General features: G+C 52.3%; 1 protein-coding gene across 2 annotated transcripts in view; it reads left to right on the top strand.

Annotated features, from left to right (window-relative positions):
- The window catches only part of LOC139237900 (transitional endoplasmic reticulum ATPase-like), a 69,592-nt gene that overhangs the window by 20,176 nt on the left and 33,576 nt on the right, over positions 1–15,840 (top strand). Inside the window, exons 2-5 of one of the 2 annotated variants that reach the window (XM_070867184.1) lie at positions 7,463–7,574; positions 10,958–11,130; positions 12,678–12,820; positions 14,357–14,487. In XM_070867184.1, the coding sequence (XP_070723285.1) occupies positions 7,463–7,574; positions 10,958–11,130; positions 12,678–12,820; positions 14,357–14,487 (559 nt within the window). The remainder of the gene's footprint in view (positions 1–7,462; positions 7,575–10,957; positions 11,131–12,677; positions 12,821–14,356; positions 14,488–15,840) is intronic. The other variant, XM_070867185.1, reaches the window with a different exon arrangement.

The following is a 15,840-nucleotide window of genomic DNA, read 5'->3' as shown; positions in this document are numbered from 1 at the left end:
AGACTAAATTTATGTCTTTCAGCCCAATCAATCATTGCATGTTTTCTTTCGGCAAGTAAGTGAGCATGTCAAATAAATATTTTGCTCAACAAACCTATTCTTTATTTGTTTATTTTCCTAGCTCCGTAACTTATCATCCGAATAAATCCACACCTGCGTTTCTAACTTAAATGTCTTAAAACTTCCCACATACAGGACAACATTACAAAGGGTTTAAAAAAAGACTTTCACTCTGTTTCTAAAATAAACAGACACTTGCATTCCTCTTCCAACCAGGCTTTCGGAACATGAAAACATAAAAAATTCATTCTGCAGTCAAAAATCACACAGACACTTCTCACTCAACGATCAGACATTTACAACAGTCTCTCTTCTTGTTTTGGCCGGCTCTATTTTTGGATCCATGACCTTTCAGGGAATTCGTAGTTTTATCTAAATAATTCCTCACATAACTAATTCCTGAGGATTCCACCCTGCTTTAATCATTTTTTCAATTAGCTTCTTTTGTTTTTTCCGCCAGGTGGCGGGTAAGCGACCCTTCTGGTCCCCACTCGAGTTTACTTGTTTTCATGGCCATTCCTGGGTAGGACTGGTATCGTTAGGAATCTACTCTCAGAGGTCCGCTTTCTTTCTAGCGCGACTTGTAGTAAACTGTCTCTTGGCTACTGTCAGGTCACAAGTTCTGCTGTTACACAAACTTATACAATTCTTAAAAACGCGTTTAAGCAATTCCCGCAGTGCTCTACATATCCTTAACGACTACCTACCACCGCTCAGCCCGTTGGTCCGACCCTGTTCACAGGTTTGGATTCCGTTAGCCGCTGTACACCGCTTGGTTCTACCCCGGGGTATTTCAAATTTCACTACTGGGTCCGGAAGATGTCTCTCGGTATCACGATCCCACGGTCTAAGTGTGTTCCCTACGCCTACTTGGTTCCTGGCCGTCACGTGGGACAAAAGTCCTCTTAATTCAGGCTCAGGCTAGGCGTTTGAGATATTAGACCGTCTCCTCATGTCGATCAACCAGCTTCCACCTTCCGCACCCTTTATACTTAAAAATTGTTTTTTATACTCACCCGGGTTTTTTCCAAGGGCGTCCAGCGACTCCGGGAAATCCCGTCGACTACGCCATTGTTAGCGTTAGTGTTTTCTTAGAAGAATCACTCAACACTCAGGGTCGGTTCCAATGCTGAAGCAGCTTTTATTACGCTCAGCGGGAAGGAAAAACTCAGGACCGTATCCAGGTTTCTCTTCACAGAACAAAGAGTTACATGTACCTTTATATGTTTCACAACAGTTACAAAACAGTTTACTGCAGCTACACAGCCCATCACGGCTGGACACAAGCCAATCACAATGATTATAGATTACATATAGGTTATTTTAACCCAATAGAATTCCCCTTATGTCTCAGGAACCATGTGTTCGTCTTTTGTCAGCTTGGGCTGATTGATATAGGTTCTCTCACTAGTTCTTTCTTCTTGGAGAAATAATTGGTATATAGCCTTGTTTACAGCAAATGGTTTCCCTCTTATCTTTCTTCCTGAAATAATTGGTTTCATGGCCTTGTTCACAGGAGATGGTTTCCTTCTTATCTCTGTCTTCCCAGGCATTCCTACAGTGGGCCTCACAGGGTTATTGCTCGGTCAGTGAACGTTCAACAGTTCACAGTTTGACTACCTGATTTCCCATAATGCCTGGGCAGCCATTTTATGTGTGTGTCCATTTAAGCTTATGTGAGTTTTAAATATCCAGCAGGTGCCTAATGCCTAAGTCTATATATATTTCTACTCTCTACAACAGCATGAAGGTCCGTTGAGCCTGCCATTGTCTCTGTTGAGGTCCTGCTCTGGGGTCTATTGCTGCCTGGTAAATGTCGGACTGCCCCTGCCTGCCTGCGGGGCTCTGAGTAGCATTGATGATGTTGACTCCCTGATCCATCGCCACGTTAGAGGCAGAATTGCGCGCGTAAATCATTTTTGTCTCTTCTTCCCCCGCCATGAAGGTTTGAGCTAACAACACTGCCGCCTCCAAGGTCAAGTTCTTGGTCTCAATTAACTTGCGAAAAATTCTCGCGTGACCGATACCCTCGATAAAGAAGCCCCTTAGCATCTGCCCCCTGCAGGCATCTGTGAACTTACAGAGGCTGGCCAAACGCCGGAGGTCCACTACAAAGTCCGGTATGCTCTGTCCTTCACGACGTCGGTGGGTGTCGAATCTGTGTCGGGCCATATGTATGCTGCTCGCCGGTTTGACGTGCTCTCCGATTAATTTGCTAAGCTCTTCAAAGGTGTTGTCCAACGGCTTTTCGGGTGCCAGTAAGTCCTCCATGAGCGCGTAAGTCTTTGGCCCGCAGCTGGTCAGGAGATGAGCCTGTCACTTGTCAGCCGCTGCATCCCCCAGCCATTCTTTCGTAATGAAGCTTTGCTGAAGTCTCGCGACAAAATCGTCCCAGTCCTCCCCAACACAGTACCGTTCCTCTGTGCTACCGGTGGCCATTCTCATGGGACGTGAATTCCCGTTTCTCGTCGCCAATGTAAAGTCCTTACTCTACAGCATGAAACCACACCAGGCACATTCCAGGGACAAGGCCACTCTGTGACCTTAACTCTTTATTACAGGACTCCAGAAGTGATGACCCGGCGTGGGACCTCCCTTTATATACGTGTGTGATCAGGTAAGGAGTGTCTCCCACAAGTTCACACCCTGTTGCCAAGGTGTGCATCTGAGTTGACTGTATACAGTAATACAATGGTGTTACATTGTAGTTACAAACATGACAATCATTAAAACTCTTAAGTGCTCTTTGGGGTTGCTGTCAGTTCAGAAGAACCCTTTTTTATGGCAAGTGTTAACACAGGAACTTGACAATCAACGGACGAGAAAAGGACAAGATCCATCGAGTTCGCCTTCTCTCATCCTGGGGAGTCACATGATACGATAATTGGGTTGTTGACCAATCACAGCAATCAATCTATCAATGAGTCTACAACAGACCCAGATACATAAGAACATAAGAATTAGGAGCAGGAGTCAGCCATTCGGCCCCTCGAGCCTGCTCCGCCATTCAATAAGATCACGGCTGATCTTCGGCCTCAACTCCACTTTCCCTCCCGATCCCCATTTCCCTTGATTCCCTTTATATCGATCTCTGTCTTGAATATACTCAATGACTCAGCCTCCACAGCTCTCTGGGGCAGAGAATTCCAAAGATTCACCACCCTCTGAGTGAAGAAATTTCTCCTCATCTCAGTCCTAAATGGCCGACCCCTTATCCTGAGACTGTGACCCCCTGGTTCTAGACTCCCCAGCCCGGGGGGGGAAACATCCTCCCTGCATCTACCCTGTCAAGTCCTGTAAGAATTTTGTATGTTTCAAAGAGATCACCTCTCATTCTTCTAAACTTTAGAGAATACAGGCCTAGTCTACTCAGTCTCTCCTCATTTGATAATCCCCCCCCATCCCAGAAATCAGTCTGGTGAATCTTCGCTGCACTCCCTCTGCGGCAAGTTTATCCTTCCTTAGGTAAGGAGACCAGAACTGTGCTCAGTACTCCAGGTGTGGTCTCACCAGGGCCCGATATAATTGCAGTAAGACATCTTTACTCTTACACTCAAATCCTCTTGTAATAAAGGCCAACATATCATTTGCTTTCTTAGTTGCTTGCTGTACCTGCATGTTAACTTTTCAGAGGTGAGGAAAATCCCGCGTGGGGGAGAGCTGAGGGAACCAGAGGTCGAAAGTCTGGGTGCCCACTGGATATCCACTGTTCTCTGCATCTTTGGGTTCGCTATCTGTATCTCGTCGCCAGTTATTTTGTATGGAGAAAGAGTCAGACTCAACACTGTGAGCTCAAAGTAAAGTGTGACCGTAGTCTTTTATTACGGGTCTCAAGAGTGCCTCACCAACCTGTGAAGCCTTCTTAAATACCTGTGCTCCCAAGGGATTATGGGATCCCTTGGGACTCCGGGGAGTGAGCCCTCTGCTGGCTGTACAGAGTAAATACAAGTCCACATATATAACAGTTAGTATGTAGGTACAGCAAGTGATCAGGAAGGCCAATGGAATCTTAACATAGAAACATAGAAAATAGGTGCAGGAGTAGGCCATTCGGTCCTTCGAGCCTGCACCACCATTCAATAAGATCATGGCTGATCATGCAACTTCAGTACCCTACTCCCGCCTTCTCTCCATACCCCCTGATCCCTTTAGTTGTAAGGGCCACATCTAACTCCCTTTTGAATATATCTAACGAACTGGCCTGAACAACTTTCTGTGGTAGAGAATTCCACAGGTTCACAATTCTCTGAGTGAAGAAGTTTCTCCTCATCTCGATCCTAAATGGCTTACCTCTTATCCTTAGACTGTGACCCCTGGTTCTGGACTTCCCCAACATCGGGAACATTCTTCCTGCATCTAACCTGTCCAATCCCGTCAGAATTTTATATGTTTCTATGAGATCCCCTCTCATTCTTCTAAATTCCATTGAATATAAGCCTAGTCGATCCAGTCTTTCTTCATATGTCAGTCCTGTCATCCCGGGAATGAGTCTGGTGAACCTTCGCTGCACTCCCTCAATAGCAAGACTGTCCTTCCTCAGATTAGGAGACCAAAACTGTACACAATATTCCAGGTGTGGCCTCACCAAGGCCCTGTACAACTGTTGCAAAGGGGATGGAGTATAAAACCAGGGAAGTCTTGCTACAGCTATATAAGGTATTGGTGAGGCCACACCTAGAATACTGCGTGCAGTTTTGGTTTCCATATTTCCGAAAGGATATACTTGCTTTAGAGGCAGTTCAGAGAAGGTTCACGAGGTCGATTCCGGGGATGAGGGGGTTGACTTATGAGGAAAGGTTGAGTAGGTTGGGCTTCTACTCATTGGAATTCAGAAGAATGAGAGGTGATCTTATCGAAATGTATAAGATTATGAGGGGGCTTGACAAGGTGGATGCAGAGAGGATGTTTCCACTGATGGGGGAGACTAGAACTAGGGGGCATGATCTTAGAATAAGGGGCCACCTATTTAAAACTGAGATGAGGAGAAATTTCTTCTCTCGGAGGGTTGTAAATTTGTGGAATTCGCTGCCTCAGAGAGCTGTGGAATCTGGGACATTGAATAAATTTAAGACAGAAATAGACAGTTTCTTAACCGATAAGGGGTTATGGGGAGCGAGCGCGGAAGTGGACCTGAGTCCATGATCGGATCAGCCATGATCGTATTAAATGGCGGAACAGGCTCGAGGGGCCGTATGGCCTGCTTCTGCTCCTCTTTGTTATGTTCCTTCGCCCCGACCTCGCCGCTCCTGCTGTACCTGCCCGCACTGCAGTCAGCCGTCGCCCTCCTGCAGCAGCACGCGCTGCTCCCTGCCGTGGTATACCGCCACACGCTGCTCCCTCCAATGGCCCCGGCCTGCTGATGGTCTTGCAGGCCGAGAATATAGGCCCACAGCCTCCCCAGGGCTCACATTCACCATCAGCATCATAGGCAGTCTCTCGGAATCGAGGAAGACTTGCTTCCACTCCTGAAGTGAGTTCTCAGGTGGCTGAACAGTCCAATACGAGAGCTACAGTCCCTGTCACAGGTGGGACAGATAGTCGTTGAGGGAAGGGGAAGGTGGGACTGGTTTGCCGCACGCTCCTTCCGCTGCCTGCGCTTGGTTTCTGCATGCTCTCGGCGACGAGACTCGAGGTGCTCAGCGTCCTCCCGGATGCACTTCCTCCACTTAGGGCGGACTGGTCTTTGGGCCAGGGACTCCCAGGTGTCGGTGGGGATGTTGCACTTTATCAGGGAGGCTTTGAGGGTGTCCCTTGTAACGTTTCCTCTGCCCGCCTTTGGCTCGTTTGCCGTGAAGGAGTTCCGAGTAGAGCGCTTGCTTTGGGAGTTTTGTGTCTGACATGTGGACAATGTGGCCCTGCCCAGCGGAGCTGATCGAGTGTAGTCAGTGTTTCGATGCTGGGGATGTTGGCCTGGTCGAGGACGCTAACGTTGGTGCGTCTGTCCTCCCGGGGGATTTGTAGGATCTTGCGGAGACATCGCTGGTGGTATTTCTCCAGCGACTTGAGGTGTCTGCTGTACATGGTCCATGTCTCTGATCACATTACTCAAGATACTGGATCACAGGGTGTTATTTTCTGAAATAAATCTGTCTAATTTGCATTGGACTGAATCCCCACTCACTGCTCCCACCATCTCCCTCTCGAGCCTGTTCCACAGATTGACCACTCGATCACTGAGAGATCCCCAGATTAGTGTAACTACTTCCGTCCTGGCCAAGGTGAGACACCTTCTCAAAGTCGACCTTATCCGGTCTCTGCTATATTTTAGGATTCTAATAATCACCTTGCCTCACAGCCTCCTCTTCCCAGTGAGATCATTGCCCAATTTACACAATTGCTCCTCATAGATCATAGAAAGACTTGCATTTATATAGCGCCTTTCACAGTCACCAGACATCTCAAAGCTCATTACAGCCATTGAAGTACTTTTGGAGTGTAGTCACTGTTGTAATGTGGGAAACGTGGCAGCCAATTTGCGCACAGCAAGCTCCCACACACAGCAATGTGATAATGACCGGATAATCTGTTTTAGTGATGTTGATTGAGGGATAAATATTGGCCCCTGGACACCAGGGATAACTCCCCTGCTCTTATTCGAAATAGCGCCATGGGATCTTTTACATCCACCTGAGAGAGCAGACGGGGCCTCGGTTTAACGTCTCATCCGAAAGGCAGCACCTCCGACAGTGCAGCACTCCCTCAGTACAGCCCCTCTGACAGTGTGGCGCTCCCTCAGCGCTGCCCCTCCGACAGTGCGGCGCTCCCTCAGCGCTGCCCCTCCGACAGTGCGGCGCTCCCTCAGCGCTGCCCCTCCGACAGTGCGGCGCTCCCTCAGCGCTGCCCCTCCGACAGTGCGGCGCTCCCTCAGCGCTGCCCCTCCGACAGTGCGGCGCTCCCTCAGCGCTGCCCCTCCGACAGTGCGGCGCTCCCTCAGTACTGCACTGGGAATATCATAGAAACATAGAAAATAGGTGCAAGAGTAGGCCATTTGGCCCTCCGAGCCTGCACCACCATTCAATATGATCATGGCTGATCATTCTAAACTGATCAATCAGTCTAGATTGATACACTCAAGTCCCTGGAGTGGGACTTGAACGCACTATCTACTGACTCAGAGGCGAGAGTGCTACCCACTGAGCCATGGCTGACAAAGAACAGAAGATAGAGCACAGAAGGAGGTCATTCCGCCCATCGTGCCTGTGCCAGCCCTTTGATGGAGCTGTCCAATTAGTCCCACTCATTGTCCAATCCCTCCGTCCCCTCAATCATTCGGGTCGCTCGGCTCTGTGACCCTTCACACGTCGCTTTGTGGAGGGCAACAGCGCCCTCGGCTGGGAAGAACAAGGTGCCTGTAAAGAGCGGTCACTCCCAGCTAACGCTTCTCTCGTACTGGTTTCCGCAGCGCCAAGCAGGGCGATGTCTCAACCGCCATCCTCCAGCAGAAACACCGGCCAAACCGGCTGATGGTAGACGAGGCCATCAATGATGACAACAGCATCGTGTCACTGTCCCAGGTATGTGAAAACATCTCATCCCCTCCCCCTACCCCCGCTCCAACCCCCCACCCCCTCTCCAACCCTCCCACCCCTTCTCTTTCCTCACCCCACCCCCTCTCTCTCCCGCCCCACCCCCTCTCCCGCCCACCCCCTCTCTCTCCCCGTCCCACCTCCTCTCTCTCTCTCCCCTCCACCCCTCTCACGCGCTCTCTCTCTCCCCCTCCGACCCCCTCTCTCTCTCTCTCTCTCTCTCTCTCTCTCTCTCTCTCTCTCTCTCTCTCTCTCTCTCTCTCTCTCCCCCACCCCCTCTCTCTCTTTCTCTCTCTCTCTCTCTCTCTCTCTCCCACCACCCCATCTCTCTCTCTCTCTCTCTCTCTCTTTTTTTTCTCTCTCTCTCTCTCTCTTTTTTCTCTCTCTCTCTCTCTCTCTCTTTTTTTCTCTCTCTCTCTTTTTCTCTCTCTCTCTTTCTCTCCTTTTTCTCTCTCTCTTTTTCTCTCTCTCTCTCTCCCCCCCCCCCCTCTCTCTCTCTCTCTCTCTCTCTCTCTCTCTCTCTCTCTCTCTCTCTCTCTCTCTCTCTCTCTCTCTCTCTCTCTCTCTTGCCCCCCCCCCCCCCCACCCTGGTTAGAGTATACAGGGCTTCTTTACTTTTATATACCAGGGGGCCCCTGAGACACTTAAACAACACCAACCTGTATTTATATAGCACCTTTAACGTAATGAAACGTCCCAAGGCGCATCACAGGAGTGTTATGGCTAAAATTTTGACACCGAGCCGCATAAGTAGAAATTAGGGCAGGTGACCAAAAGCCTGGTTAAAGAGGTAGGTTTTAGGGAGCGTCTTGAAGGAGGAAAGAGAGGTAGAGAGACAGAGAGGTTTAGGCAGGGAGTCCCAGAGCTTGGTGCCCAGGCAAAGGGAAGCCACAGCCACCGGTGGCTGAGCGATTATAATCAGGGATGTGTAAGAGACTTGAATTAGTGGGGCGCACATCTCGGGGGTTTGTGGGGCTAGAGGAGATTACAGAGATAGGGAGGGGTGGGGACCAGGGAGGGATTTGTAAACAAGGATGGGAATTTTGAAATTCAGACGTTGCTCAACCGGAAGCCAATGTAGGTCAGCGAGCACAGGGGGTGATGGGTGAGTGGGACTCGGTGCGAGTTAGGACACAGGGCAGCGAGCACAAGGGATGATGGGTGAGTGGGACTCGGTGCGAGTTAGGACACGGAGCAGCGAGCACAGTGGGTGATGGGTGAGCAGGACTCGGTGCGAGTTTGGACACGGGCAGCGAGCACAGGGGGTGATGGGTGAGCGGGACTCGGTGCGAGTTAGGACACGGGCAGCGAGCACAGGGGGCGATGGGTGAGCGGGACTCGGTGCGAGTTAGGACACTGGGCAGCAAGCACAGGGGGTGATGGGTGAGCGGGACTCGGTGCGAGTTAGGACACAGGGCAGTGAGCACAGGGGGTGATGGGTGAGCGGGACTTGGTGCGAGTTAGGACACGGGGCAGTGAGCACAGGGGGTGATGGGTGAGCGGGACTGGGTGCGAGTTAGGACACGGGGCAGTGAGCACAGGGGGTGATGGGTGAGCGGGACTTGGTGCGAGTTAGGACACGGGGCAGTGAGCACAGGGGGTGATGGGTGAGCGGGACTGGGTGCGAGTTAGGACACGGGGCAGTGAGCACAGTGGGTGATGGGTGAGCGGGACTCGGTGCGAGTTAGGACACAGGGCAGTGAGCACAGGGGGTGATGGGTGAGCGGGACTTGGTGCGAGTTAGGACACGGGGCAGTGAGCACAGGGGGTGATGGGTGAGTGGGACACGGTGCGAGTTAGGACATGGGGCAGCGAGCACAGGGGGTGATGGGTGAGCGGGACTCGGTGCGAGTTAGGACACGGGGCAGTGAGCACAGGGGGTGATGGGTGAGCGGGACTGGGTGCGAGTTAGGACACGGGGCAGTGAGCACAGTGGGTGATGGGTGAGCGGGACACGGTGCGAGTTAGGACATGGGGCAGCGAGCACAGGGGGTGATGGGTGAGCGGGACTCGGTGCGAGTTAGGACACGGGGCAGAGAGCACAGGGGGTAATGGGTGAGTGGGACACGGTGCGAGTTAGGACATGGGGCAGCGAGCACAGGGGGTGATGGGTGAGCGGGACTCGGTGTGAGTTAGGACACGGGGCAGAGAGCACAGTGGGTGATGGGTGAGCGGGACTGGGTGCGAGTTAGGACACGGGGCAGCGAGCACAGGGGGTGATGAGTGAGTGGGACTCGGTGCGAGTTAGGACACAGGGCAGCAAGCACAGGGGGTGATGGGTGAGCGGGACTTGGTGCGAGTTAGGACACGGGGCAGCGAGCACAGGGGGTGATGGGTGAACGGGACTCGGTGCAAGTTAGGACACGGGGCAGCCGAGTTTTGGATGATTCAGTGGTGATTCCAACAGCTCCCTCCGACCTTCCCAGACACTTTCACCAGTAACCGTGATATTTCCACTGTTACTGCTTTTTGCGACGGGTTTTGTCAGTTCAGTTGCCACAGATAAGCTCTGCACATCAATCCACATTGTTTAAATCTGCCAAGTATTGACTAACCTAGCAGAATTGTAAACCTCCATCACTTTGGATGCTGCAGAAAGAGAGAGCAGTTTTAATTGTTAAGTGCCCTCCCCATAGCTCGTTGCGTCCCCAAAAAGTTTAACGATCACATGCAGGCTCACAACCACCAGCCCCATCGTGGATCCCCCGAACCCAACTGGCTGGGATTTTATTGAGTCTTGTCATCATTGTCGTCATAGGCGGTCCCTCGAACGAGGATGACTTGCTTCCACGAGAGCTCACCGATGTTTCAATGAAGGACCCGATGTTCCAGTCCTGATGCCTGTGCGTGGATTTTTTTAACATGGGGTGGCTGTTGCACACCAGCCACCACACGGGGCTTGACAGAGCTAGGCCTTGGTCCAGTGGCAAGGGTTAACCAGGACGACTGGAGACCAGCTCTGCTGCACGGGCCCAGTGCGCGCACATATCGCACAGTGTGGGCTGGGCCCGTGCTGCCCCTGGGCCCCTGGCCTCTTCTGGGCCCCGTACCCTCATTCGCCGCACCTTTGCCCACAATATTCCAGGGCCCAGTGCTCCAGCTCTATAGCCCCGACCTGCGATGGTGTTCTCACACAGGTCGGGGCGGCCCACGATTGACTCTTGTGAACATCACATGACTGGCTTAGGCCACTCCCAACTCAACAGCTCCACAACTATTTTAAAATAAGCCGATAAAGCCGCCCCCTTATTAAAAGGGGGACTGAAAGCCCACACAAATGATCAAATACTCAACAGCTCCACCAGCCTGTGAGCCTGTGCACGAGCGCGCACATTGCACCGCGGTGACTCGGGCCTCGGTATTTATTGCAGGTGAAGATGGACGAGCTCCAGCTGTTCCGGGGCGACACGGTGTTGCTGAAGGGCAAGAAGCGGAGGGAGACGGTTTGCATCGTTCTCTCCGACGAGACCTGCGCGGAGGAGAAAATCCGCATCAGCAGGGTGACCCGGAACAACCTGCGGGTTCGACTGGGCGATGTCGTCAGGTAACAGCAGCAACTTGCAGTTAAACGGCAAACTTCGGCACCCAGCCACCGAAGGAGACATCAGGGCAGGTGACCAGAAGCTTGGTTACAGAGGGAGGTTTTAAGGAGCGGCTTATAGGAGGAGAGCGAGGTAGAGAGGCGGCGAGGTTTAGGGAGGGAGTTCCAGAGCTTGGGGCCCAGGCAACAGAAGGCACGGCCACCGATGGTGGAGCGATTATAATCAGCGATGCTCAGGGGGGCAGAATTAGAGGAGCGCAGAGATCTCGGGGGGGGGTTGTGGGGCTGGAGGAGATTACAGAGATAGGGAGGGGCGAGGGCCATGGAGGGATTTGAAAACAAAGATGAGAATTTTGAAATTGAGGCGTTGCTTAAGCGGGAGCCAATGTAGGTCGGCGAGCACAGGGGGTGATGGATGAGCGGGACTCGGTGTGAGTTAGGACACGGGGTAGCGAGCACAGGGAGTGATGGGTGAGCGGGACTCGGTGCGAGTTAGGACACAGGGCAGCGAGCACAGGGGGTGATGGGTGAGCGGGACTCGGTGTGAGTTAGGACACGGGTCAGTGAGCACAGGGGGTGATGGGTGAGCGGGACTCGGTGCGAGTTAGGACACAGGGCAGCGAGCACAGGGGGTGATGGGTGAGCGGGACTCGGTGCGAGTTAGGACACAGGGCAGCGAGCACGGGGTGATGGGTGAGCGGGACTCGGTGCGAGTTAGGACACAGGGCAGCGAGCACAGGGGGTGATGGGTGAGCGGGACTCGGTGTGAGTTAGGACACGGGGCAGTGAGCACAGGGGGTGATGGGTGAGCGGGACTCGGTGCGAGTTAGGACACGGGGCAGCGAGCACAGGGGGTGATGGGTGAGCGGGACTCGGTGCGAGTTAGGACATGGGGCAGCGAGCACAGGGGGTGATGGGTGAGCGGGACACGGTGCGAGTTAGGACACGGGGCAGCGAGCACAGGGAGTGATGGGTGAGCGGGATTCGGTGTGAGTTAGGACACGGGGCAGCGAGCACAGGGGGTGATGGGTGAGCGGGACACGGTGTGAGTTTTGACATGGGGCAGCGAGCACAGAGGGTGATGGGTGAGCAGGACTTGGTGCAAGTTAGGACACGGGCCACGAGCACAGGGGGTGATGGGTTAGCGGGATTTGCTACAAGTTAGGACACGGGGCAGCGAGCACAGGGGGTGATGGGTGAGCGGGACTTGGTGTGAGTTAGGACACGGGGCAGTGAGCACAGGGGATGATGGGTGAGCGGGACTTGGTGTGAGTTAGGACACGGGGCAGTGAGCACAGGGGGTGATGGGTGAGCGGGACTCGGTGCGAGTTAGGACACGGGGCAGTGAGCACGGGCTGAGGGGTGAGCGGGATTTGGTACAAATTTTAGATGAGCTCAAGTTTATGGAGCGTGGAAGATGGGAGACCTGGGGCAGAAGCGGTGATCATGTGTTAATCCCCCACTACCCTGGACCTCTGGGTTAGTTCAGGTAGTTACCGATGAACTCTCTGAGCCATCATGTGCTAATTGTAGAATTATTTGTGCTCCAGTATTCAGGCCTGTCCGGATGTGAAGTATGGGAAGCGAATTCACGTATTGCCCATTGACGATACCATCGAAGGACTAACGGGGAACCTGTTTGAAGTCTATCTCAAGCCCTACTTTCTGGAAGCCTATCGCCCTGTGCACAAAGGTATGACCGATGTACATTCAGCAGAAGTACATAAGTACATAAGAAATAGGAGCAGGAGTCGGCCATTCGGCCCCTCGAGCCTGCTCCGCCATTCAATGTGATCATGACTGATCTGATCATGGACTCAGCTCCACTTCCAGCCCGCTCCCCATAACCCTCGACTCCCTTATCGCTCAAAAACCTGTCTATCTCCATCTTAAATATATTCAAATTACTCCTTCCCCAGAGTTCTATGGGTGGCACAGCTATACATACATTCACTGTATTGCAACATACAGATTGCTGTTTAAAACACACCAGGCTCTGAATGAAAATGAAATAAAAACAGAAAGTGCTGGAAACACTCGGTCGGGTAGCAACTGTGGAGAGAGAAACAGCGTTAACGTTTCAGGTCGTTGACCCTTTGTCCGAACTGGAGAAAGTTAGAGATGTGACGGGTTTTTAAGCGAGTGTCGGCGGGGGAGGGGGAGGAAAGTACGAAGGGGAAGGTCTGTGAAGGCAGGAGAGATTAGAGAGACAAAGGGGACGATGGCGCGAGGCAAAAGGAGATGGTAATGGGACAAGTTAAGAAGCAAAAGATGGGTTTGGATAGGGTGTGAATGGAGGCGGCAGAATCGTCAACAGATGCCGTGGGAAATAATCTGAAACGGTTGGACTCGATGTTGAGTCCGGAAGGCTGTAATCGACCTGAAACGTTAACTCTGTTTCTCTCTCCACAGATGCTGCCCGACCCGCTGAGTAACAGTTTTTGTGTCAGATTTCCAGCATCCGCAGTATTTTGTTTTTGTGTTACTGTTTAAAACAATACAGTCCGGGTACTGCGCAATACAGTCCGGGTACTGCGCAATACAGCCCAGGTACTGCGCAATACAGCCCGGGTACTGCGCAATACAGTCCTACAGCCCAGGTACTGCGCAATACAGTCCGGGTACTGCGCAATACAGTCCGGGTACTGCGCCATACAGTCCGGGTACTGCGCCATACAGTCCGGGTACTGCGCCATACAGCCCGGGTACTGCGCCATACAGCCCGGGTACTGCGCAATACAGCCCGGGTACTGCGCAATACAGCCCGGGTACTGCGCAATACAGTCCGGGTACTGCGCAATACAGCCCGGGTACTGCGCAATACAGCCCGGGTACTGCGCAATACAGTCCTACAGCCCAGGTACTGCGCAATACAGTCCGGGTACTGCACAATACATTCAGATACTGCACAATCGGAGCAGCAGCTGGGGAATTTAAATTCAGTGAATTAAATAAATCTGGAATAAAAGCCAGTATCAGTAATGGTGACTATGAAACTACCGGATTGTCGTAAAAACCCAACTGGTTCATTAATGTCCCTTCAGGGAAGGAAATCTGCCGTGTGAGTGTGAGCGTGCGCGTGTGAGCGTGCGCGTGTGAGTGTGAGTGTTGCACGTGTGAGCGTGCGAGTGAGCGAGTGTGTCCTATGGTCCTATGTCAGGCTGCCCCCTGTGTGGGGAGGAGGAGCATGGGTAGTTGGGGCAGTGTAATGCCGCTGTGTGTTTTCCAGGAGACATCTTCCTGATCCGAGGTGGGATGCGAGCCGTGGAATTCAAGGTGGTGGAAACGGACCCCGTGCCCCATTGCATTGTGGCTCCGGATACAATCCTTCACTGCGAGGGAGAGCCAATCAAACGAGAGGTAAGGGCGCCCTCTGCTGGTTTTACAGCCACACTTCGCCCCTCAAAGGTTAACATGTCCGGCTCCTACAGCCCAGAATGAATCGACGCCTGTAGATACAGCCTTGGGGAGCAGGCCTTGGTGAGACGAGGCTGGGGAGAAGCAACATCAAATAGATCAAATCTGGAACCCAATTTCTCAATTGGTCTGGGCGCTGATGAGGGAGCAAGTTACTGTGATGATTGCAGATGTTGCGATATTATCCATGGAATGGAATGTTGGCCTTTATCTGAAGGGCCTGGAATAGAAAGGTGTGGAAGTTATGTTACAGCTGTATAAAGCTCTGGTTAGACCCCACTGAAGACCACTGGACTCAATCCCGGGCACCGCACCTCAGGAAAGATATACTGGCATTGGAGGGGGTGCAGTATAGACCCACTCGAATCTAAAAGGCCAATTCTTTACGCAGAGAGGGGTGAGAATGTGGAACTCGCTGCCACAGGGAATGGTTGAGGCAAATAGTATCGACGCATTTAAGGGGAGGCTGGATAAACACACGAGGGAGAAAGGAATAGAAGGATGTGCTGATGGGGTGAGATGAAGAGGGGTGGGAGGGTGCTGGAGTGGAGAATAAACACCGGCACAGAGTCGTTGGACTTCAGGGACTTCAGTGACGTGGATAGACTGGAGAAGTTGGGGTTGTTCTCCTTGGAGCAGAGAAGGTTGAGAGGAGCGTGAATATTATGATGAACCTGTATAAAACACTGGTTCGGCCTCAACTGGAGTATTGTGTCCAATTCTGGGCACCACACTTTAGGCAGGATGTGAAGGCCTTCGAGAAGGGGCAGAAAAGATTGACGAGAATGGTTCCAGGGATGAGGGACTTCAGTGACTGGGATAGACTGGAGAAGCCGGGGTTGTTCTCCTTGGAGCAGAGAAGGTTGAGAGGAGATTTGATCGAGGTGTTCAAAATCATGAGGGGTCTGGACAGAGTAGATAGAGAGAGAAACTGTTCCCATTGGTGGAAGGGTCGAGAACCAGAGGACACAGATTTAAGGCGATTGGCAGAAGAACCAAAGGTGACATGAGGAAAAACATTTTTCCCGCAGCGAGTGGTTAGGATCTGGAATGCGCTGCCTGAGAGGGTGGTGGAGGCAGACTCAATCGTGGCTTTCAAAAGGGAGTTGGATAAGTACCTGAAGGACAAAGAATGTGCAGGGTTACGGGGAAAGGGCGGGGGAGTGGGACTGGCTGAAGGGCTCTTGCAGCGAGCCGGCACGGGCTCAACGGGCCGAATGGCCTCCTCCCGCGCTGGAACCGTTCTGTGTAAATCTACGTAAGGAGTTCATGGGATGGTGTATTTGCGGTTTACAG

Source organism: Pristiophorus japonicus, chromosome 24 (assembly GCF_044704955.1).
Source record: "Pristiophorus japonicus isolate sPriJap1 chromosome 24, sPriJap1.hap1, whole genome shotgun sequence".
In the NCBI taxonomy this organism is placed as follows: Eukaryota; Metazoa; Chordata; class Chondrichthyes; family Pristiophoridae; genus Pristiophorus; species Pristiophorus japonicus.
This window is presented reverse-complemented; position numbering and strand designations above follow the sequence as displayed.